This window comes from Oncorhynchus tshawytscha, linkage group LG16, assembly GCF_018296145.1.
Source record: "Oncorhynchus tshawytscha isolate Ot180627B linkage group LG16, Otsh_v2.0, whole genome shotgun sequence".
Classification (NCBI taxonomy): Eukaryota; Metazoa; Chordata; class Actinopteri; order Salmoniformes; family Salmonidae; genus Oncorhynchus; species Oncorhynchus tshawytscha.
The window spans coordinates 75,761,692-75,786,564 of record NC_056444.1 but is presented as its reverse complement, the minus strand read 5'-3'; the positions used below and the strand labels follow the sequence as shown (position 1 = coordinate 75,786,564).

The window sequence follows — 24,873 nt, the reverse complement described above, 5'->3', positions numbered from 1 at the left end:
CATGCCCAGCATCATCTAATCTGAAAACAAGACTCCCTAAATTTTATCAGCATATCGATTGCGCAACCAGGGGTGGAAAGACCCTGGATCATTGTTACTCTAACTTCCGCGACGCATATAAGGCCCTGCCCCGCCCCCTTTCGGAAAGGCTGACCACGACTCCATTTTGTTGATCCCTGCCTACAGACAGAAACTAAAACAAGAAGCTCCCACGCTGAGGTCTGTCCAACGCTGGTCCGACCAAGCTGACTCCACACTCCAAGACTGCTTCCATCACGTGGACTGGGAGATGTTTCGTATTGCGTCAGATAACAACATTGACGAATACGCTGATTCGGTGTGCGAGTTCATTAGAACGTGCGTTGAAGATGTCGTTCCCACAGCAACGATTAAAACATTCCCTAACCAGAAACCGTGGATTGATGGCAGCATTCGTGTGAAACTGAAGGCACGAACCACTGCTTTTAATCAGGGCAAGGTGTCTGGTAACATGGCTGAATACAAACAGTGCAGCTATTCCCTCCGCAAGGCTATCAAACAAGCTAAGCGCCAGTACAGAGACAAAGTAGAATCTCAATTCAACGGCTCAGACACAAGAGGTATGTGGCAGGGTCTACAGTCAATCACGGACTACAGGAAGAAACCCAGCCCAGTCACGGACCAGGATGTCTTGCTCCCAGGCAGACTAAATAACTTTTTGCCCGCTTTGAGGACAATACAGTGCCACTGACACGGCCTGCAACGGAAACATGCGGTCTCTCCTTCACTGCAGCCGAAGTGAGTAAGACATTTAAACGTGTTAACCCTCGCAAGGCTGCAGGCCCAGACGGCATCCCCAGCCGCACCCTCAGAGCATGCGCAGACCAGCTGGCCGGTGTGTTTACGGACATATTCAATCAATCCCTATACCAGTCTGCTGTTCCCACATGCTTCAAGAGGGCCACCATTGTTCCTGTTCCCAAGAAAGCTAAGGTAACTGAGCTAAACGACTACCGCCCGTAGCACTCACATCCGTCATCATGAAGTGCTTTGAGAGACTAGTCAAGGACCATATCACCTCCACCCTACCTGACACCCTTGACCCACTCCAATTTGCTTACCGCCCAAATAGGTCCACAGACGATGCAATCTCAACCACACTGCACACTGCCCTAACCCATCTGGACAAGAGGAATACCTATGTGAGAATGCTGTTCATCGACTACAGCTCGGCATTCAACACCATAGTACCCTCCAAGCTCGTCATCAAGCTCGAGACCCTGGGTCTCGACCCCGCCCTGTGCAACTGGGTACTGGACTTCCTGACGGGCCGCCCCCAGGTGGTGAGGGTAGGCAACAACATCTCCTCCCCGCTGATCCTCAACACTGGGGCCCCACAAGGGTGCGTTCTGAGCCCTCTCCTGTACTCCCTGTTCACCCACGACTGCGTGGCCATGCACGCCTCCAACTCAATCATCAAGTTTGCGGACGACACAACAGTGGTAGGCTTGATTACCAACAACGACGAGACGGCCTACAGGGAGGAGGTGAGGGCCCTCGGAGTGTGGTGTCAGGAAAATAACCTCACACTCAACGTCAACAAAACTAAGGAGATGATTGTGGACTTCAGGAAACAGCAGAGGGAACACCCCCATCCACATCGATGGAACAGTAGTGGAGAGGGTAGCAAGTTTTAAGTTCCTCGGCATACACATCACAGACAAACTGAATTGGTCCACTCACACAGACAGCATCGTGAGGAAGGCGCAGCAGCGCCTCTTCAACCTCAGGAGGCTGAAGAAATTCGGCTTGTCACCAAAAGCACTCACAAACTTCTACAGATGCACAATCGAGAGCATCCTGGCGGGCTGTATCACCGCCTGGTATGGCAACTGCACCGCCCTCAACCGTAAGGCTCTCCAGAGGGTAGTGAGGTCTGCACAACGCATCACCGGGGGCAAACTACCTGCCCTCCAGGACACCTACACCACCCGATGCTACAGGAAGGCCATAAAGATCATCAAGGACATCACCCACCCGAGCCACTGCCTGTTCACCCCGCTGCCATCCAGAAGGCGAGGTCAGTACAGGTGCATCAAAGCTGGGACCGAGAGACTGAAAAACAGCTTCTATCTCAAGGCCATCAGACTGTTAAACAGCCACCACTAACATTGAGTGGCTACTGCCAACACACTGTCAATGACACTGACTCTACTCCAGCCACTTTAATCATGGGAATCGATGGGAAATGATGTAAATATATCACTAGCCACTTTAAACAATGCTACCTTATATAATGTTACTTACCCTACATTGTTCATCTCATATGCATACGTTGATACTGTACTCTATATCATCGACTGCATCCTTATGTAATACATGTATCACTAGCCACTTTAACTATGCCACTTGGTTTACATACTTATCTCATATGTATATACTGTACTCGATATCATCTACTGTATCTTGCCTATGCTGCTCTGTACCATCACTCATTCATATATCCTTATGTACATATTCTTTATCCCCTTACACTGTGTATGACAGTAGTTTTTTTTTTTTGAATTGTTAGTTAGATTACTTGCTCGTTATTACTGCATTGTCGGAACTAGAAGCACAAGCATTTCGCTACACTCGCATTAACATCTGCTAACCATGTGTATGTGACAAATAAAATTTGATTTGATTTGATTTGATTTGATCATGGTGATGCAGTGTTCTCTCAGCTCAGAATGTGGAGAAAAAACAACTATAAAATATTTCTTATGTAATATACTGATTCATGAAATTAGTGAGGTCAATATCCCTCCAGGATACCTGGGCCAGGGAGATTAGAAAGGCCTGCTCACTGAAGTGTTTTAGGGAGTGTTTGACAGTGATGAGGGGTGGTCGTTTGACCGCAGACCCATTACGGACGCAAGCAATGAGGCAGTAATCGCTGAGATCCTGGTTGAAGACAGCAGAGGTGTATTTGGAGGGCAGGTTTGTTAGGATGATATCTATGAGGGTGCCTAGGTTTACAGATTTGGGGTTGTACCTGGTAGGTTCATTGATCATATTTTGTGAGATTGAGGGCATCAAGCTTAGATTGTAGGATGGCCGGAGTGTTAAGCATGTCCCAGTTTAGGTCACCTGACAGCACGAGCTCTGAAGATAGATGGGGGGCAATCAATTCACATATGGTGTCCAGGGCAGAGCTGGGGGCAGAAGGTGGTCTACAGCAACAGTGGGAGACTTGTTCCTGGAAAGGTCGATTTTTAAGTAGAAGCAAAAAATTGTTTGGGCACAGACCTGAATAGTAAGACAGAACTATAGGCTAACTCCGCCCCTTTGGCAGTTCTCTCTTGTTGGAAAATGTTAAGTTAGGGATGGAAATTTCAGGGTTTTTGGTGGCCTTCCTAAACCAGGATTCAGACAACTAGGACATCCGGGTTTGCAGAGTGTGCTAAAGCAATGAATAAAACAAACTTAGGGAGGAGGCTTCTAATGAAATGAAACGAAGGCTTTTGCAGTTCCAGAAGTCAACAAATGAGAGCACCTGGGGAATGGGAGTGGAGCTAGGCACTGCAGGGCCTGGATTCACCTCTACATCACCAGAGGAGCAGAGGAGGAGTAGGATAAAGGTACGGCTAAAGGCTATAAGAACTGGTCATCTAGTACGTTCAGAACAGAGGAGTAAAAAGAGCAGGTTTCTGGGCGCGGTAGAATAGATTCAAGGCATAATGTACAGACAAAAGTATGGTTGGATGTGAATACAGTGGAGGTAAAATCTAGGCATTGAGTGACGATGAGAGAGTTGTCTCTAGAGACATCAATTAAACCAGTTGAGGTTACTGCATTGTGGGAGGTGGGACAAGAGGGTTAGCTGAGGCATATTGAGCAGGGCTGGAGGCTCTACAGTGAAATAAGGCAATAATCACTAACCAGAACAGCAATGGACAAGGCATATTGACATTAGGGAGAGGCATGAGTAGCCGAGTGATCATAGGGTCCAATGAGTAGCTGGGCCATCTGGCAGTCCGAAGGACAAATCCGGGTTTGGCTGATGCCAGGAAAACGCTACCTGCCCCAATGCACGGTGCCAACTGTACATTTTGGTGGAGGAGGAATAATGGTCTGGGGCTGTTTTTCATGATTTTAGTTCCAGTGAAGGGAAATCTTAACGCTACAGCATACAATGACATTCTAGACAATTCTGTGCTTCCAACTTTTTGGCAACAGTTTAGTGAAGGCCCTTCCCTATTTCAGCATGACAATGCCCCCCCCCACCCACCCACCCACCCCTGAACTCCGCCTAGCAGAGACATCTTTGTATTAGCGACTATTAATTATGAGCTTATATGGTATTAAAGTTAAGGGACATCACCCTGGTCAGGGTGATCCTCAGTAGGGTAAAAAGGGAAAACAAAAGGAAAACACCATATTTTGTGGTCACTTCTGTGCACATAAACAAGGACAGAAGATTCCTGTGGTCACCTGTGCACATCAACCAACATCAGTGCCCGACCTAAGTAATGCTCTTAAGGCTTTCCACATCTAGTGGAAAGCCTTCCCAGAAGAGTGGAGGCTGTTATAGCAGCAAAGGGGGGGATGGACTCCATATTAATGTCCATGATTTTGGAATGAGATATTTGATGACCAGGTGTCCACATACTTTTGGTAATATAGTGTACCAGGTGAGAGGGATGCCTAGGGGAGGCAATCCGAATCTCACGTCTTATAGCTGACTAGGCTAACAACCTTCCTGGACACGGTTATCTCGAGAAGTGACCAGTTGGAATTTTAAATAGTTGTGGCCTCAATAATGAGCACAGCAGTGGAGGATATCTTGACAAGGTTAGCATCGGAGTGCGGTGGCCAACACAGACACACCCTAGCAAGTGGGCTAAATCGGCACAAGACAAGGAAGCCCAATATCCTCAGATAAAAGGGATTGGTAGGGGAGACCTGTCACACAGCCTTGGCGGGCGAATTTCGCGCTCTGACCCACAGGCTGTTGGTGACAGACCGACAGTACACACAACTCACATAGAGTTTAGCTTATCGTACCGCTACCTGGGAAGATGCAATCCCCCAAACAACGGGAGCAGTGGAGCAGTCAACTTGGGTGATATGGCTCAGCTAACTTTGGAAGAAGAAATGTGGTCTGACGTCCGTTTTTTTAATGAAGCGTGGGGGCAGGTCCTCCCACGCTGTCACGTCACCGGCGTGACTTTGTTGTTATTATTACTGGACCTGCACAGAGCACGAGGGATATAATCCATACTTCCAATGATACTGACGATCTGAAAGGTATGAAGTAGAACCAACATTCATTAATGTTGTCATTCACTGTGAGATAGCCTTTACATAATGTCGTTTATATTCAGGCCGTTTGTTCATTGAAAATAAGTGTAAATATACCATAAATATTACACCAAGAGGGTTTGTGTAAGACTGATGCCCTGGTCAAAAGATGCCATACCTTTTAATAGACCAAAAACACTTGGTGTCACAGGAGGTTGGTGGCACCTTAATTGGGGAGGACGGGCTCGTGGTAATGGCTGGGGCGGAATAGGGGGAATAGTATGCTGCCAATATACTGACTCAACTCCAGCCACTTTAATAATGGAAATTGATGTAAAAAATGTATCACTAGCCACTTTAAACAATGCCACTTAATGTTTACATACCCTACATTACTCATCTCATATGTACATACTGTACTCGATACCATCTACTGCATCTTGCCTATGCCGTTTTGTACCATCACTCATTCATATATCTTTATGTACATTTTCTTTATCCCTTTACACTTGTGTGTATAAGGTAGTAGTTGTGGAATTGTTAGGTTAGATTACTCGTTACTGCATTGTCGGATCTAGAAGCACAAGCATTTCGCTACACTTGCATTAACATCTGCTAACCATGTGTATGTGACAAATTAAATTTGATTTGAAATACATCAAACATAGTTTGAAATCTTAAAAAAAAAAAAAACATGTATCGGACAAGCAATCATTTTCACGTTTTCATACATTTTTGGAATGTTTGGGAGTTACGTATACTAAGGAATTTGTGAACATTCTATAGCAATACAGAGTGGGAAAGCGGCAGTGCATTTGGACAATTAATAAACACTGCAGTAAATAAAACATCTGTCTCAACCAGTCTATGCAGACCAGTGCACCATAGCCAAACAGAGCTACAATAGGCCTTTATGCAAACAAGCCATTGCCACACAGGCCTGTCATCATTCACATTCATCATTGCAACTGCGCAACTTTAGATCATTAGAACACATTTGCCAAAAGCCACAAAATACACCTGAATGGATTTCTGCAAATATGTCAATACCACATGAGAGTCCTCTTAACATCTGGGAACTTTTCAGTCCTATTGATCAAACAACCATGAAAAGGTAGACTCTCTCAGTTATGCACATCAACAAGCTCAACAACTAATGCTAGCTAGGTCAAGTTGGGCTAAAATTTAGCAAAGGAACATTTGATAAACCCTCTCAAAATGTTGATGGCCAACTACCAACAGGTAGTTGGCCATCAAAATTGCACTGATAAACAATAGGGAATTGTGGCCTACTCGTCCTTCTGCACCTTGTTTAAATGTTATCTAGAGCGTTCGTGACTATTATTTTGCCTGTTTACTGACAACGGTCATATTCAGCGGGCGTTGCTAAATGTATCAGTTATTCTGCGCCCTGGCGCACTCAGACGAGAGTGCTCTGAAATTGGGGTAAATAGCCAGAGTGAATTTGCGAAAGCAAGAGATATGCGAGCTGGATAACAGTCATTCAAGTTCTTGCTAGCTAACCAAATGACACCTGCATCCCTAGCTGTGTATAGCAACCGAAAAAGTATATGTGGGGAATAAACCAGTCACTCACCCACTCCTCCAATAACATGACATCCTCCTAACAGCTAGCTCACTAATGTTAGGCTCTGTGTTTTTAGCTAGGAATGTTGAGTCAAATAGACCCTATTCTTAAAATCTCTTATAAAGTTGGTTTTGTAGCATGAACTGGGAATTTGATATGTTTGACTGATATTGTTGTTTGACTAAAACACTGTCCGTTTCACTTGAATAATCTGGGAAACTGTAAGCCAACAAGTAACAACAACAAGACAGACCTCTACGATGGGGTAGTAGCAGTAGCTCCAGTACCAGAAGCTCTTGGAGAACTTCCCTGTCAGATGATGCTCGGGAACAAACGGATGAAATGTCTCTCGTTGAAGGGTATCCCTCGAGTCCATAGCCAGAACACCCATCTTCTCCAGACACTGTCCCAGAGCCAAGTCCTCCACAGAGGTGGTATGGGTACACACCTTGGTCTTGAACCCCTCCACAAACCTCCTGAGAGCTTCTTTACTCAACACATATCCTGCTCCGCCACTCATGTACCCCTGCTTTGCGTAGGGCTTGAAGCGCTTGCCAAAGTAGAGGGGCTCCTCGGGCGTGTGATTGGACAGGACCCAGCGGAGGTTGTCCACCACAACGAAGGTGTCGTCGTCCGCCTTGAGGAACCAGTCGGCATCATTCCCATGATGCTCCAGGGCGTAGTGGAAGGCCCGGATGGTCTTCCAGTAAAGCTGGTCGCGGCCCTCCCCCGTGCCGAGCCCCACTGTGGGGAAGTCTGGAGAAGAAGAATGCTTTATTGCCCAATTTCTTACATTTCACCAACACTGGACCGAGAGCAGTTAGGGTTAAGTGCCTTGCTCAAGGGCACAAAAGCAGGAGACAGCATCCAGATTTTTACCGTTAATGGGATTCGAACCGGCCAACCTCGAACCAGCCCGCCTCTCTGCCCTCTAGGCTACCTGGCTGGGTACCTACCTGGGTCGTCGATAGAGCTCATGAAGACCACAACGTTGCAGTGGCGGCTCCAGGTGGCCTTTACGTGGCGGGCCTTGGTCTGCAGGTTACTGGGACCAGTCATCACCCAGCACAGGATGCGTACCTTCCGGTACAGCTCATCTGCCACGCTACTGTCCTCATCTGAAAACCATAGCCAAATTAGAAACAACTTTAATTGATGGAAGAGAGACACTGTATAGTATTCATATTTCTATGGGGAGATGTATGGATGTTTTGGAATGAGCCTATTTCAATAATGAAGTGTCTTTGTGGCAGCAAAGAGATCCATGTTCTATATTAAAATACACAACACACACCTTTCATACTTCCACACAGATTTATGAGAAACTTCAGAGGAAATTAATTTCCTTTAACCTGAAGAGGTCCTGTGTCTTATTGGGCCTGTGTACCTATGTGGTGTGGATGGTTGAGGTTGATGGGGGTTGCTCCTTCCATCCTCCAGTTATTACTGTCACTAGCCTGTCTCTTCTTCGACAACGCTGCTACTGAGCTGTCCTGGCCCTCTCCCAGCACATCGGACTCCATGCTCATCTCGAACCACACCTGTTTTTACAAATACAGATGACGTGATTCAAATTCAACAAAGTTTACTGATAACATCATAATACCATAGCAGGTATACAAAATACAGTAGGTACAGACAACAGTACCAACAATGCAAGGAGAGAGTACCGTAATTACAGGTGTATAGGTAGGGCTACCAGACTAGCAATTACAGGTGTATAGGTAGGGCTACCTGAATGGCAATTACAGGTGTAGAGGTAGGGCTACCAGACTAGTAATTACAGGTGTAGAGGTAGGGCTACCAGACTAGTAATTACAGGTGTATAGGTAGGGCTACCAGACTAGTAATTACATGTGTATAGGTAGGGCTACCTGAATGGCAATTACAGGTGTAGAGGTAGGGCTACCAGACTAGTAATTACAGGTGTAGAGGTAGGGCTACCAGACTAGTAATTACAGGTGTAGAGGTAGGGCTACCAGACTAGTAATTACAGGTGTAGAGGTAGGGCTACCAGACTAGTAATTACAGGTGTAGAGGTAGGGCTACCAGACTAGTAATTACAGGTGTAGAGGTAGGGCTACCAGACTAGTAATTACAGGTGTATAGGTAGGGCTACCAGACTAGTAATTACAGGTGTATAGGTAGGGCTACCAGAATGGTAATTACAGGTGTATAGGTAGGGCTACCAGACTAGTAATTACAGGTGTATAGGTAGGGCTACCAGACTAGTAATTACAGGTGTATAGGTAGGGCTACCTGAATGGCAATTACAGGTGTATAGGTAGGGCTACCAGACTAGTAATTACAGGTGTATAGGTAGGGCTACCAGACTAGTAATTACATGTGTATAGGTAGGGCTACCAGACTAGTAATTACAGGTGTATAGGTATGGCTACCTGAATGGCAATTACAGGTGTATAGGTAGGGCTACCAGACTAGTAATTACAGGTGTATAGGTAGGGCTACCAGACTAGTAATTACAGGTGTATAGGTAGGGCTACCAGACTAGTAATTACAGGTGTATAGGTAGGGCTACCAGACTAGTAATTACAGGTGTATAGGTAGGGCTACCAGACTAGTAATTACATGTGTATAGGTAGGGCTACCAGACTAGTAATTACAGGTGTATAGGTATGGCTACCTGAATGGCAATTACAGGTGTATAGGAAGGGCTACCAGACTAGTAATTACAGGTGTATAGGTATGGCTACCTGAATGGCAATTACAGGTGTATAGGTAGGGCTACCAGACTAGTAATTACAGGTGTATAGGTATGGCTACCTGAATGGCAATTACAGGTGTATAGGTAGGGCTACCAGACTAGTAATTACAGGTGTATAGGTAGGGCTACCAGACCTGTAGTTACAGGTGTATAGGTAGGGCTACCAGACTAGTAATTACAGGTGTATAGGTAGGGCTACCAGACTAGTAATTACAGGTGTATAGGTAGGGCTACCAGACTAGTAGTTACAGGTGTATAGGTAGGGCTACCAGACTAGTAATTACAGGTGTATAGGTAGGGCTACCAGACTAGTAATTACAGGTGTATAGGTAGGGCTACCAGACTAGTAATTACAGGTGTATAGGTAGGGCTACCAGACTAGTAATTACAGGTGTATAGGTAGGGCTACCAGACTAGTAATTACAGGTGTATAGCTAGGGCTACCAGACTAGTAGTTACAGGTGTATAGGTATGGCTACCTGAATGGCAATTACAGGTGTATAGGTAGGGCTACCAGACTAGTAGTTACAGGTGTATAGGTAGGGCTACCAGACTAGTAGTTACAGGTGTATAGGTATGGCTACCTGAATGGCAATTACAGGTGTATAGGTAGGGCTACCAGACTAGTAGTTACAGGTGTATAGGTAGGGCTACCAGACTAGTAATTACAGGTGTATAGGTAGGGCTACCAGACTAGTAATTACAGGTGTATAGGTAGGGCTACCAGACTAGTAATTACAGGTGTAGAGGTAGGGCTACCAGACTAGTAATTACAGGTGTATAGGTATGGCTACCTGAATGGCAATTACAGGTGTATAGGTAGGGCTACCAGACTAGTAGTTACAGGTGTATAGGTAGGGCTACCAGACTAGTAATTACAGGTGTAGAGGTAGGGCTACCAGACTAGTAATTACAGGTGTATAGGTACGGCTACCTGAATGGCAATTACAGGTGTATAGGTAGGGCTACCAGACTAGTAATTACAGGTGTATAGGTAGGGCTACCTGAATGGCAATTACAGGTGTAGAGGTAGGGCTACCAGACTAGTAATTACATGTGTATAGGTAGGGCTACCTGAATGGCAATTACAGGTGTAGAGGTAGGGCTACCAGACTAGTAATTACAGGTGTAGAGGTAGGGCTACCAGACTAGTAGTTACAGGTGTATAGGTAGGGCTACCAGACTAGTAATTACAGGTGTATAGGTAGGGCTACCAGACTAGTAATTACATGTGTATAGGTAGGGCTACCAGACTAGTAATTACAGGTGTATAGGTATGGCTACCTGAATGGCAATTACAGGTGTATAGGAAGGGCTACCAGACTAGTAGTTACAGGTGTATAGGTAGGGCTACCAGACTAGTAATTACATGTGTATAGGTAGGGCTACCAGACTAGTAGTTACAGGTGTATAGGTATGGCTACCTGAATGGCAATTACAGGTGTATAGGTAGGGCTACCAGACTAGTAGTTACAGGTGTATAGGTAGGGCTACCAGACTAGTAATTACAGGTGTATAGGTAGGGCTACCAGACTAGTAGTTACAGGTGTATAGGTAGGGCTACCAGACTAGTAGTTACAGGTGTATAGGTAGGGCTACCAGACTAGTAATTACAGGTGTATAGGTAGGGCTACCAGACTAGTAGTTACAGGTGTATAGGTATGGCTACCTGAATGGCAATTACAGGTGTATAGGTAGGGCTACCAGACTAGTAGTTACAGGTGTATAGGTAGGGCTACCAGACTAGTAATTACAGGTGTATAGGTAGGGCTACCAGACTAGTAGTTACAGGTGTATAGGTATGGCTACCTGAATGGCAATTACAGGTGTATAGGTAGGGCTACCAGACTAGTAGTTACAGGTGTATAGGTAGGGCTACCAGACTAGTAATTACAGGTGTATAGGTAGGGCTACCAGACTAGTAATTACAGGTGTAGAGGTAGGGCTACCAGACTAGTAGTTACAGGTGTATAGGTAGGGCTACCAGACTAGTAGTTACAGGTGTATAGGTAGGGCTACCAGACTAGTAATTACAGGTGTAGAGGTAGGGCTACCAGACTAGTAATTACAGGTGTAGAGGTAGGGCTACCAGACTAGTAATTACAGGTGTATAGGTAGGGCTACCAGACTAGTAATTACAGGTGTATAGGTAGGGCTACCAGACTAGTAATTACAGGTGTATAGGTAGGGCTACCAGACTAGTAATTACAGGTGTATAGGAAGGGCTACCAGACTAGTAATTACAGGTGTATAGGAAGGGCTACCAGACTAGTAATTACAGGTGTATAGGAAGGGCTACCAGACTAGTAATTACATGTGTATAGGTAGGGCTACCAGACTAGTAATTACAGGTGTATAGGTATGGCTCCCTGAATGGCAATTACAGGTGTATAGGTAGGGCTACCAGACTAGTAGTTACAGGTGTATAGGTATGGCTACCAGACTAGTAATTACAGGTGTATAGGTATGGCTCCCTGAATGGCAATTACAGGTGTATAGGTAGGGCTACCAGACTAGTAATTACAGGTGTATAGGTATGGCTACCAGACTAGTAATTACAGGTGTATAGGTCGGGCTACCTGAATGGCAATTACAGGTGTATAGGTAGGGCTACCAGACTAGTAATTACAGGTGTATAGGTATGGCTACCAGACTAGTAATTACAGGTGTATAGGTCGGGCTACCTGAATGGCAATTACAGGTGTATAGGTAGGGCTACCAGACTAGTAGTTACAGGTGTATAGGTAGGGCTACCAGACTAGTAATTACAGGTGTATAGGTATGGCTACCAGACTAGTAATTACAGGTGTATAGGTATGGCTACCAGACTAGTAATTACAGGTGTATAGGTATGGCTACCTGAATGGCAATTACAGGTGTATAGGTAGGGCTACCAGACTAGTAATTACAGGTGTATAGGTAGGGCTACCAGACTAGTAATTACAGGTGTATAGGTATGGCTACCTGAATGGCAATTACAGGTGTATAGGTAGGGCTACCAGACTAGTAATTACAGGTGTATAGGTAGGGCTACCAGACTAGTAATTACAGGTGTATAGGTAGGGCTACCAGACTAGTAATTACAGGTGTATAGGTAGGGCTACCAGACTAGTAATTACAGGTGTATAGGTATGGCTACCTGAATGGCAATTACAGGTGTATAGGTAGGGCTACCAGACTAGTAATTACAGGTGTATAGGTATAGCTACCTGAATGGCAATTACAGGTGTATAGGTAGGGCTACCAGACTAGTAGTTACAGGTGTATAGGTCGGGCTACCAGACTAGTAGTTACAGGTGTATAGGTAGGGCTACCAGACTAGTAGTTACTGGTGTATAGGTATGGCTCCCTGAATATTAATTACATGTGTATATGGCTCCCTGAATATTAATTACATGTGTATATGGCTCCCTGAATATTAATTGCAGGTGTATAGGGCTACCTTAAGAGTAATTACAGGTCTTTATAGTTACCTGAAGAGTAATTACAAGTGTATACAGTTGAAGTCGGAAGTTTACATATGGTTGGAGTCATTAAACTCGTTTTTCAACCACACACAAATTTCTTGTTAGCAAACTATAGTTTTGGCAAGTCGGTTAGGACATCTACTTTTCCAACAATTGCTTACAGACAGATGATTTCACTTATAATTCACTGTATCACAATTCCAGTGGGTCAGAAGTTTACATACACTAAGTTGACTGTGCCTTTAAATAGTTTGTAAAATTCCAGAAAATGGTGTCACGGCTTTAGAAGCTTCTGCTAATTGACATCATTTGAGGTGTACCTGTAGATGTATTTCAAGGCCTACCTTCCAACTCAGTGCCTCTTTGCTTGACATCATGAGAAAATCAAAAGAAATCAGCCAAGAGCTCAGAAAAATAATTGTAGACCACCACAAGTCTGGTTCATCCTTGGGAGCAATTTCCAAAAGGCCTGAAGGTACCACGTTCATCTGTACAAACAATCGTACGCAAGTATAAACACTATGGGACCACGCAGCCGTCATACCGCTCAGGAAGGAGACGTGTGTCTCCTAGAGATGAACGTACTTTGGTGCAAAAATTCAAAGCAATCCCAAAGCAACAGCAAACAACCTTGTGAAGATGCTGGAGGAAACAGGTCCAAAAGTATCTACAGTGGGGCAAAAAAGTATTTAGTCAGCCACCAATTGTGCAAGTTCTCCCACTTAAAAAGATGAGAGAGGCTTGTAATTTTCATCATAGGTACACTTCAACTATGACAGACAAAATGAGAAGAAAAAAAACAGAAAATCACATTGTAGGATTTTTAATTAATTTATTTGCAAATTATGGTGGAAAATAAGTATTTGGTCACCTACAAGCAAGCAAGATTTCTGGCTCTCACAGACCTGTAACTTCTTCTTTAAGAGGCTCCTCTGTCCTCCACTCGTTACCTGTATTAATGGCACCTGTTTGAACTTGTTATCAGTATAAAAGACACCAGTCCACAACCTCAAACTGTCACACTCCAAACTCCACTATGGCCAAGACCAAAGAGCTGTCAAAGGACACCAGAAACAAAATTGTAGACCTGCACCAGGCTGGGAAGACTGAATCTGCAATAGGTAAGCAGCTTGGTTTGAATAAATCAACTGTGGGAGCAATTATTAGGAAATGGAAGACATACAAGACCACTGATAATCTCCTTCGATCTGGGGCTCCACGCAAGATCTCACCCCGTGGGGTCAAAATGATCACAAGAATGGTGAGCAAAAATCCCAGAACCACACCTAGTGAATGACCTGCAGAGAGCTGGGACCAAAGTAACAAAGCCTACCATCAGTAACACACTACGCCGCCAGGGACTCAAATCCTGCAGTGCCAGACGTGTCCCCTGCTTAAGCCAGTACATGTCCAGGCCCGTCTGAAGTTTGCTAGAGAGCATTTGGATGATCCAGAAGAAGATTGGGAGAATGTCATATGGTCAGATGAAACCAAAATATAACTTTTTGGTAAAAACTCAACTCGTCGTGTTTGGAGGACAAAGAATGCTGAGTTGCATCCAAAGAACACCATACCTACTGTGAAGCATGGGAGTGGAAACATCATGCTTTGGGGCTGTTTTTCTGCAAAGGGACCAGGACGACTGATCCGTGTAAAGGAAAGAATGAATGGGACCATGTATCGTGAGATTTTGAGTGAAAACCTCCTTCCATCAGCAAGGGCATTGAAGATGAAACGTGGCTGGATCTTTCAGCATGACAATGATCCCAAACACGGGCAATGAAGGAGTGGCTTCGTAAGAAGCATTTCAAGGTCCTGGAGTGGCCTAGCCAGTCTCCAGATCTCAATCCCATAGAAAATCTTTGGAGGGAGTTGAAAGTCTGTGTTGCCCAGCAACTGCCCCAAAACATCACTGCTCTAGAGGAGATCTGCATGGAGGAATGGGCCAAAATACCAGCAACAGTGTGTGAAAACCTTGTGAAGCCTTACAGAAAACGTTTGACCTCTGTCATTGCCAACAAAGGGTATATAACAAAGTATTGAGATAAACTTTTGTTATTGACCAAATACTTATTTTCCACCATAATTTGCAAATAAATTCCTAAAAAATCCTACAATTGTAATGGCTCTCTTCTATCTCCTCCTCTGACGAAGAGGTAGAACAAGGATCGGACCAAAATGCAGCGATGATGATTCATGATATATTTTAATGAAGGAAAACCTATACATACGGAAACTACAAAACTAACGAAAATTAAATAATGAAAACCGAAACAGCCCTATCTGGTGCAAACACAAAGACAGGAACAATCACCCACAAACACACAGTGAAACCCAGGCTACCTAAATATGGTTCCCAATCAGAGACAACGAGAATCACCTGACTCTGATTGAGAACCTCAGGCAGCCATAGACTATGCTAGACACCCCTACTCAGCCACAATCCCAATACCTACTAAAACCCCCAATACCACAACACAACACAAAATAACCCCATGTCACACCCTGGCCTGACCAAATAAATATATAAACACAAAATACTAAGACCAGGGCGTGACAACAATGTGATTTTCTGGATTTTTTTTTCTCCCCCCAAGGTGCGGACTCCCGGCCGCACACTAAAACCCATAGGGGAGGGTCCGGGTGGGCGTCTGTCCACGGTGGCGGCTCCGGCTCGGGACGTGGACCCCACTCCAACCAAGTCTTAGTCCCCCTGTAAAGCGTCATTTGATTGGCGACCCTCGCCGCCGACCTAGGCCTAATTTTTTATTTTATTTTATTTTTTATTCACCTTTATTTAACTAGGTAGGCTAGTTGAGAACAAGTTCTCATTTGCAACTGCGACCTGGCCAAGATAAAGCATAGCAGTGTGAGCAGACAACACAGAGTTACACATGGAATAAACAATTAACAAGTCAATAACACAGTAGAAAACAAAGGGGGGAGTCTATATACAATGTGTGCAAAAGGCATGAGGAGGTAGGCGAATAATTACAATTTTGCAGATTAACACTGGAGTGATAAATGATCAGATGGTCATGTACAGGTAGAGATATTGGTGTGCAAAAGAGCAAGTAAATAAATAAAAACAGTATGGGGATGAGGTAGGTGAAAATGGGTGGGCTATTTACCAATAGACTATGTACAGCAGCAGCGATCGGTTAGCTGCTCAGATAGCTGATGTTTGAAGTTGGTGAGGGAGATAAAAGTCTCCAACTTCAGCGATTTTTGCAATTCGTTCCAGTAACCCTCATCAAGGACCCCACTGGACTGAGGGGCAGCTCGGGACTGAGGGGAAGCCCGGGACTGAGGGGAAGCCCGGGACTGAGGGGAAGCCCGGCACTGAGGGGAAGCCCGGCACTGAGGGGAAGCCCGGCACTGAGGGGAAGCCCGGCACTGAGAGGAAGCCCGGCACTGAGAGGAAGCTCAGGCAGGTAGTTTGCTCTGGAAGAGTCTGGCTGACTGGCGGATCTGGAAGAGTCTGGCTGACTGGCAGATCTGGAAGAGTCTGGCTGACTGGCAGATCTGGAAGAGTCTGGCTGACTGGCAGATCTGGAAGAGTCTGGCTGACTGGCAGATCTGGAAGAGTCTGGCTGACTGGCAGATCTGGAAGAGTCTGGCTGACTGGCAGATCTGGAAGAGTCTGGCTGACTGGCAGCTCTGGCTGCTCCATGCAGGCTGGCAGCTCTGGCTGCTCCATGCAGGCTGGCAGCTCTGGCTGTTCCATGCAGGCTGGCAGCTCTGGCTGCTCCATGCAGTCTGGCTGCTCCATGCAGGCTGGCTGCTCCATGCAGTGGCTGCTCCATGCAGGCTGGCTGCTCCATGCAGGCTGGCAGCTCCATGCAGGCTGGCAGCTCTGGCTGCTCCATGCAGGCTGGCAGCTCTGGCTGCTCCATGCAGGCTGGCAGCTCCATGCAGGCTGGCTGCTCCATGCAGGCTGGCTGCTCCATGCAGTGGCTGCTCCATGCAGGCTGGCTGCTCCATGCAGGCTGGCAGCCCTGGCTGCTCCATGCAGGCTGGCAGCTCTGGCTGCTCCATGCAGGCTGGCAGCTCTGGCTGCTCCATGCAGGCTGGCAGCTCTGGCTGCTCCATGCAGGCTGGCAGCTCTGGCTGCTCCATGCAGGCTGGCTGCTCCATGCAGGCTGGCTGCTCCATGCAGGCTGGCAGCCCTGGCTGCTCCATGCAGGCTGGCAGCTCTGGCTGCTCCATGCAGGCTGGCAGCTCAGGCTGCTCCATGCAGGCTGGCAGCTCAGGCTGCTCCATGCAGGCTGGCAGCTCAGGCTGCTCCGTGCAGGCTGGCAGCTCTGGCTGCGCTGAACAGGCAGGAGACTCCAGCAGCGCTGTAGAGGAGGAAGGCTCTGGCAGCGCTGAACATGCGGGAGACTCCGGCAGCGCAGGAGAGGAGGAAGGCTCTGGCTGCGCTGAACAGGCTGGAGGCTCCGGCAGCGCTGTAGAGGAGGAAGGCTCTGGCTGCGCTGAACAGGCGGGAGGCTCCGGCAGCGCTAGAGAGGAGAAAGGCTCTGGCTGCACTGAACAGGCGGGAGACTCCAGCAGCGCTGTAGAGGAGAAAGGCTCTGGCAGCGCTGAACAGTCGGGAGACTCCGGCAGCGCAGGAGAGGAGAGAGGCTCCGGCAGCGCTGGAGAGGCGAGGCGCACTGTAGGCCTGATGCGTGGTGCTGGTACTGGTGGTACTGAAACGAGAACACACACAGGAAGCCTGGTGCGGGGAGTTGCTACCGGAGGGCTGGAGTGTGGAGGTGGCACAGGATGGGCTAGACCGTGAAGGTGTACTGGAGAGCCTGAGAGCAGGGCTGGCACAGGACGTGCAAGGCTAGGTAGGTACATGGGAGGCCTAGTGCATGAGGCTGGCACAATTTTCACCAGCCGACTAAAACGCACCTCAGGACGAGTATGGAGCGCTGACCCAGGTGCCATCAAATCCCCGACTCGCTCCGTCGGACGAATATCGTACCTAAAGCACCAAACTAGCAACTCCCTCATTACTCTCTCCTCCAATTTCCCCATTAACTCCTTCACAGTCTCTGCTTCGCTCACCTCTAACACCGGCTCTGGTTCTGGTCTCCTCCTTGGTTCCTCACGATAAACAGGGAGAGTTGGCTCAGGTCTGACTCCTGACTCTGCCACTCTCTCCCTGAGCCCCCCCCAATAGATTTTTGGGGCTGACTTTCGGGTTTCCCTCTGCACCGTCATGCTTTTCTCTTCAACTCCATTCTCCTATAGCCTGCTTCGCACTGCTCCAGCGAATCCCAGGCGGGCTCCGGCACTTTCTCTGGGTCGACAGCCCACCTGTCTATTTCCTCCCAAGTAGTGTAGTCCCGATATTGTTGCTCCTGCTGCCGCTGTTGCTTCTCCTCATACCAGCGCCTCTCTGCTTTCGCCGCCTCCAGTTCTTCCTTGGGGCGGCAATATTCTCCAGGCTGAGCCCAGGGTCCTTTACCATCCAGTTCCTCCTCCCATGTCCATTTCTCCAGGTGGTGCAACCTCTCCCACTGCAGCTGCTGCTGCTCCTGCTGCTGCTGTTGCCTGTTACCACGCCACTTGGTCCGGGTGTGGTGGGTGATTCTGTAACGGCTCTCTTCTATCTCCTCCTCTGACGAAGAGGTAGAACAAGGATCGGACCAAAATGCAGCGATGATGATTCATGATATATTTTAATGATGGAAAACCTATACATACGGAAACTACAAAACTAACGAAAATGAAATAATGAAAACCGAAACAGCCCTATCTGGTGCAAACACAAAGACAGGAACAATTACCCACAAACACACAGTGAAACCCAGGCTACCTAAATATGGTTCCCAATCAGAGACAACGAGAATCACCTGACTCTGATTGAGAACCTCAGGCAGCCATAGACTATGCTAGACACCCCTACTCAGCCACAATCCCAATACCTACTAAAACCCCCAATACCACAACACAACACAAAATAACCCCATGTCACACCCTGGCCTGACCAAATAAATATATAAACACAAAATACTAAGACCAGGGCGTGACAACAATGTGATTTTCTGGATTTTTTTTCTAATTTTGTCTGTCTTATTGAAGTGTACCTATGATGAAAATGACAGGCCTCTCATCTTTTTAAGTGGGAGAACTTGCACATTTGGTGGCTGACTAAATACTTTTTTGCCCCACTGTATATCCACAATAAAACAAGTCCTATATCGACATAATCTGAAAGGTCACTGAGCAAGGAAGAAGCCACTGCTCCAAAACCACCATAAAAAAAACAGACTATAGTTTGCAACTGCACATGGGGACAAAGATCGTACTTTTTGGAGAAATGTCCACTGGTCTGATGAAACAAAAATAGAAATGTTTGGCCGTAATGACCATCGCTATTTTTGGAGGAAAAGGGGGAGGCTTGTAAGCCTAAGAACGCCATCCCAACCGTGAAGCACGGGGGTGTCAGCATCATGTTGTGGGGGTGCTTTGCTGCAGGAGGGACTGGTGCACTTCACAAAATAGATGGCGTCATAAGGAAGGAAAATTATATGGATATATTGAAGCAACACCTCAAGACATCAGTCAGGAAGTTAAAGCTTGGTCGCAAATGGGTCTTCCAAATGGACAATGACCCCAAGCATAAGTCCAAGGTTGTGGCAAAATGGCTTAAGGACAAGTCAAGGTATTGGAGTGGCCATCACAATGCCCTGACCTCAAACCTATAGGAAATTATTGGGCAAAACTGAAAAAGCGTGTGCGAGCAAGGAGGTCTACAAACCTGACTCAGTTACACCAGCTCTGTCAGGAGGAATAGGCCGAAATTCACCCAACTTATTGTGGGAAGCTTGTGGAAGGCTACCTGAATCATTTGACCCAAGTTAAACAATTTAAAGGCAATGCTAGCAAATACTAATTGAGTGTGTGAACTTCTGTCCCACTGAAAATGTGATAAAAGCTGAAATAAATCACTCTCTCTGCTATTATTCTGATGTTTCACACTCTTAAAATAAAGTGGTGATCCTAACTGACCTAAGACAGGGAATTTTTACTAGGATTAAATGTCAGCAATTGTGAAAAACTGAGTTTAAATATATTTGGCTAAGGTGTATGTAAACCTCAGACTTCAACTGTAGCTAGGGCTACTTGAATAGTAATTACAGCTGTATAGGGCTACATGTATACTAATTACAGGGCTATAGGGCTACTAGATATTGGAAACACTTCTGGAAGTAAAGCTAAAGAAAGAGATGTATTCAACCCACTAATACTAAATATGGGCTTGTAACACATAAACATCTTTATTTTTTGTCTTCTGATCTTGGACAATGTTTTTTAGAGGTATGGGTAGTGCTATGTTGAAGTGCCACCAGGAGGCGCCTTGCTTCTCGTGGACCTGAAAGGTTTCTCCTAACTTCGAATGCTCTGTCATTTAGATCAAGACAATTACATTTAAGAAACTGTAAACAATTCGTTTTTATGTTGGTAATTATAATAGTTACATTTCCAATTTAAAGTGTGAAATGAAATGTTGATAACAAGCCGAGTAGACAATCAGATAAAACCAGGCAAGGTAGCTAGCTAGCCTAATTGATTTAGCTTTTCTCTTGTCTTTTTTATGTAAATGTTTTCATTGATAACTGTACAAAATAAAATACTCATACTTGACATTTTGAAGAGCATTTTTCATTAGGTATGAGCTAGACCTAGATAAAAATGAACTGGCTAGTAATTCAGTTAAGATATGAAGCTAGCTTGCTAGCTAGCCAGTCATACAGAAGAGAGGGCTGCTGTAGGATTGCTATTTTACCTGTAAAATGTATCATCCCTATATAGCTAGCTAGCTAACTACATAGCTACATATCTCGATATAGCGGAATTATGTTTTTAGAATGTTTTACTAATTAAAAATTAACACCTGAAATGACTTGAGTCAATTATTTATTCAACCCCTTTATGGCAAGCCTAAATATATTCAGGAGTTAAAATGTGCTTAACATGTCATATAATAAGTTGCATGTACAGTGCAATACTTGTGTAACAAGTCAGTGAAACGACTAACTCATTCACAGTAAAAGCTATCACTCACAGTAAAAGCTAAAAGCTATCACTCACAGTAAAAGCATTCACAGTAAAAGCTATCACTATCATGAATATGTACATATTCTTTATCCCCTTACACTGTGTATGACAGTAGTTTTTTTTTGGAATTGTTAGATTACTTGCTCGTTATTACTGCATTGTCGGAACTAGAAGCACAAGCATTTCGCTACACTCGCATTAACATCTGCTAACCATGTGTATGTGACAAATAAAATTTGATTTGATTTGAAATTATCAATATGCTTTCTTCTTTATATTCATTAGGAAGTTGTGTAAATAGCAGTTGTTTGGGGGAAAAGCATATAAGTTACGCATTTTCACTGATTACCCTTTGATTGATGTGGTGCTACATATGTAGGATCTTAGTTTGATCACTTTTGTTGATGAGAATTTTCCTGCAAACGTGTAGTGTATTCAACGTTTAAAAGGGCTTCTAGCGTGTGTAATTTCCACTTAAAACGTTCAGACTTGATTTGCCCTAATGTAAAATGTGTCAACCCCTACAAAAATGTTTAATTAATTATAATCCACATAATTCAAATTTTCTGCTGTAGCAAACTAGCTCCAATTAAGATCCTACATCTGTATTGCATGTTATATCGTTTGAAAGGGCTGTTTCTCAGCTTTCAAAATATGTATCATGTCTTCATTTATGGTTTGACACCAGAAAATAATGCTCATTAATGTACGCAGAGGTCATGGTCTCAATAAATTCAGGAATTCCAAAACTCTCCTACAGATGATGCAACAATGCCAATATGGCGATTTACAGTTACAGTTAGCTGGTGTTCTGAGGCCTAGTGTTTCCATTTCACTTTAACCCACCTGGCGCAGGAAGTACAGGCTCAGGGTTCCCACTAAGAAACCCATGTAGAAGCAGCATCTGGAGCCACTCAAGCCTTTCATGGTGACCTCCTACCTCTCCTCGTCTCTAGTAGTTCCTCCTTGTCACTATGATCACAGCATCTCTGTCTGAGATTGAAAGAGAACAGTAGGGATGAATAGGCAGACAAGATAGCCACCTAGAAGCAACAATAATTTCAAAAATAGTTTATTTCAAGTAGCCAGAAACCAACTGATCGTTAATCATAAATGTCTGAATGATTTAAAGGACAACTCCACCACTTTTAAACCTAATTTTCAAACTCTCCAGCACAATGCCAGTATGCACATAAAGTATGTGAAAATGGTACATTTCTACATTTTGTAGAAAAAAATTATAATTAAAAAGTTTTACCCGATGACATCATCAAAAGTTTAACATCACTAGGGTCTGTGGGACAGTCCTATCTGGCCAACATCCAGTGAAATTGCAGAGCACCAAATTCAAAAACAGAAATACTCATTATAAACATTCATAAAACATACAAGTGTTATACATTGGTTTAAAGATTAACTTCTTGTTAATCCAACCACGGTGTCAGATTTCAAAAAGGCTTCACGGCGAAAGCATACCATGTGATTATCTGAGAACGGCGCCCAGCAGACAAATCATTACAAACAGTTACCAGCCAAGTAGAGGAGTTACACAAGTCAGAAATAGTGATAAAATGAATAACTTACCTTTCATGATCTTCATATGGTTGCACTCACAAGACTCCCATTTACTCAATAAAATGTTTGTTTTGTTCGATAAAGTCCCTCTTTATATCCAAAAACCTATGAGTGATTTTCAGTGATTTTCTTACTTTTAACCCTGCCCTGTGATGTCTCAGGGAATTATTTTAGGAACTTTCTTCTCATCATTTTAAACACAGATCATAGAAATGCAAAATTTTCACATATGTATAAACTGGTATTGTGCTGAAGATAATGAATTGTTGAAAAGTGGCTGAACTGCCCTTTAAGTAGTAAATTGCTTGTTTTGCATGAACCATGACAGCTCAGCCCAACTACCTGTGAAAGTACACACTGGAGGTGTTTCAGGAACCTCGCTCTTCTGTAGACTGTCTAGAGAAACCAATTGGCCAATAGCAATGCAATCTTATCACCCAGGTATATGTTCTTGTTGGATTCATTTATTTTAGATGAGAGTGAAACTACAAGAGTGAAAGCGCAAACAGGAGTGGCCAGTTTACTAGAATCCGGTCCATTGACTAGAAGTTAAATTTCAAAAGACATTTCAGGCGTGCAATGGAACTAGAGACCCTTGCCACCATAGTTTTCAGATAAACAAACTCACTTTAACACATATGGAGGTTAGAGACCTCTAATCATGGACCAGGAAGTTAATTATTTACAATAAATAGGCCAAGCTTATATAACCCTTTAACAGACAGACTAGGTTACACTGTCTGTATCCCCTCTGCTGCCTGCTGTACTGCACTGAAAACCATGTCTAAACACAATGGTAACATTGTATAGTACAGTTTGCAAGCTACCCCGTATCTTCCCTAGCCTTAATCTGCTGGTGGGTGAGAATTTGGACTAGTCCTAATAACTGGAGAAGATAAATTGATACAATGTTACAGAGACCACCACTACAACATAACAGTGACGAACGCATGTTACCGCGATCATCTTTCCCCGTCAATACATTTTATCATCAGTTATAGTGTCCCAAAACATAATAATTACCTGTGTTTGTTGACCAGAGTTTGTTGACGAGAATATGGAAAGCAACCTAGCCTACAATGAATTGATGAATTTCGAGACTAGAGGACGACGTTACACCATCACACAGTGCGTCAGTCCAGTATTGAAGTTTGTAAAGCTCTCTATGTACACAACCGCTCAGAAAATAAACGACAGCATGACTAACGTCACTGTAAAAATCCACGTTTTTAAGCATTACAGTGTAATCTCCGAAACCGCGGCATTTGACCGATGGAAATATCGCGTTTGACCTAAGAGCCCGCCTCCTTCCCGAAACCACGCTCCTAGATTGAGAAAATCAAAATGTGTGAGACCCTGCGCAGAATTACAGATTTTTTGCAGCCTCGGTACAGATCACGTAAAAAAACTATTTACAGGTTAGTTATTTCGCAGTGGACAATCATTTGCAGATCAGTGAATCTGCGCATCACCTTGTTCGCAATGCATGATAATTTGTAGATCAGTGAATCTGCGTGTCACATTGTTCAAGCCAACAGTACAAAAACAAATACTCTTGAGTATATCGGGTGCAAAGATACGCCTAGGATGCAGGAAGCAACTAAAAAATAAAATCCAATAAAATGTTATTGGTCACATACACATATTTAGCAGATGTTATTGCAGGTGTAGCAAAATGCTTGTGTTCCTAGCTCCAACAGTGCAGTAGTATCTAACAATTCAAAACAGTAAAACGCTTCACACAAGTTTTCTAGTCATTTGAATGAATGAAATACCAACATTTATTTAGAAGAATATTACTTTTAAATACTTTAACGAGATTAGTAGCCTACACTACGCATCTTTATAGGCCTATGTGACTGCAGTTATAACTAGGCCTTTATAGCCTACTCAGAACTTCTGGGTAAATAACTGCTGCCTGGTCGTATTTGCACAATTCTAATCACATTAGTGCACGTTAGTTCAACCTTCCCGGTATAGGGACACCGATCCCGTAGATTCACTTTTTTGGTTACTACATGATTCTATATGTGTTATTTCATAGTTGTGATGTCTTCACTATTCTTCTACAATACAGAAAATTGTAAAAAAATATTTAAAAAAAAAACCTTGAATGAGTCGTTTTTTTATAACTTTTGACTGGTTCTGTAAATTATACCAAAGTCAGTTAGAATTGTGCAAATACGACCAGGCGGCAG

The 24,873-nt window shown here is 44.5% G+C and overlaps 1 protein-coding gene across 1 annotated transcript in view; it reads right to left on the bottom strand.

The window, feature by feature from the left end:
• The window catches only part of LOC112216358 (glycoprotein-N-acetylgalactosamine 3-beta-galactosyltransferase 1-B), a 28,741-nt gene extending 4,724 nt beyond the window's left edge, over window positions 1–24,017 (bottom strand). The window contains exons 1-5 of the mRNA XM_024376296.2: window positions 23,699–24,017; window positions 21,947–22,093; window positions 8,241–8,394; window positions 7,810–7,971; window positions 7,107–7,609 (exon numbers count right to left, since the gene is read on the bottom strand). Coding sequence (XP_024232064.1) covers window positions 7,107–7,609; window positions 7,810–7,971; window positions 8,241–8,394; window positions 21,947–22,027 — 900 coding nt within the window. The 5' untranslated portion in view covers window positions 22,028–22,093; window positions 23,699–24,017. The remainder of the gene's footprint in view (window positions 1–7,106; window positions 7,610–7,809; window positions 7,972–8,240; window positions 8,395–21,946; window positions 22,094–23,698) is intronic.
• Window positions 24,018–24,873: the final 856 nt, after the last annotated feature.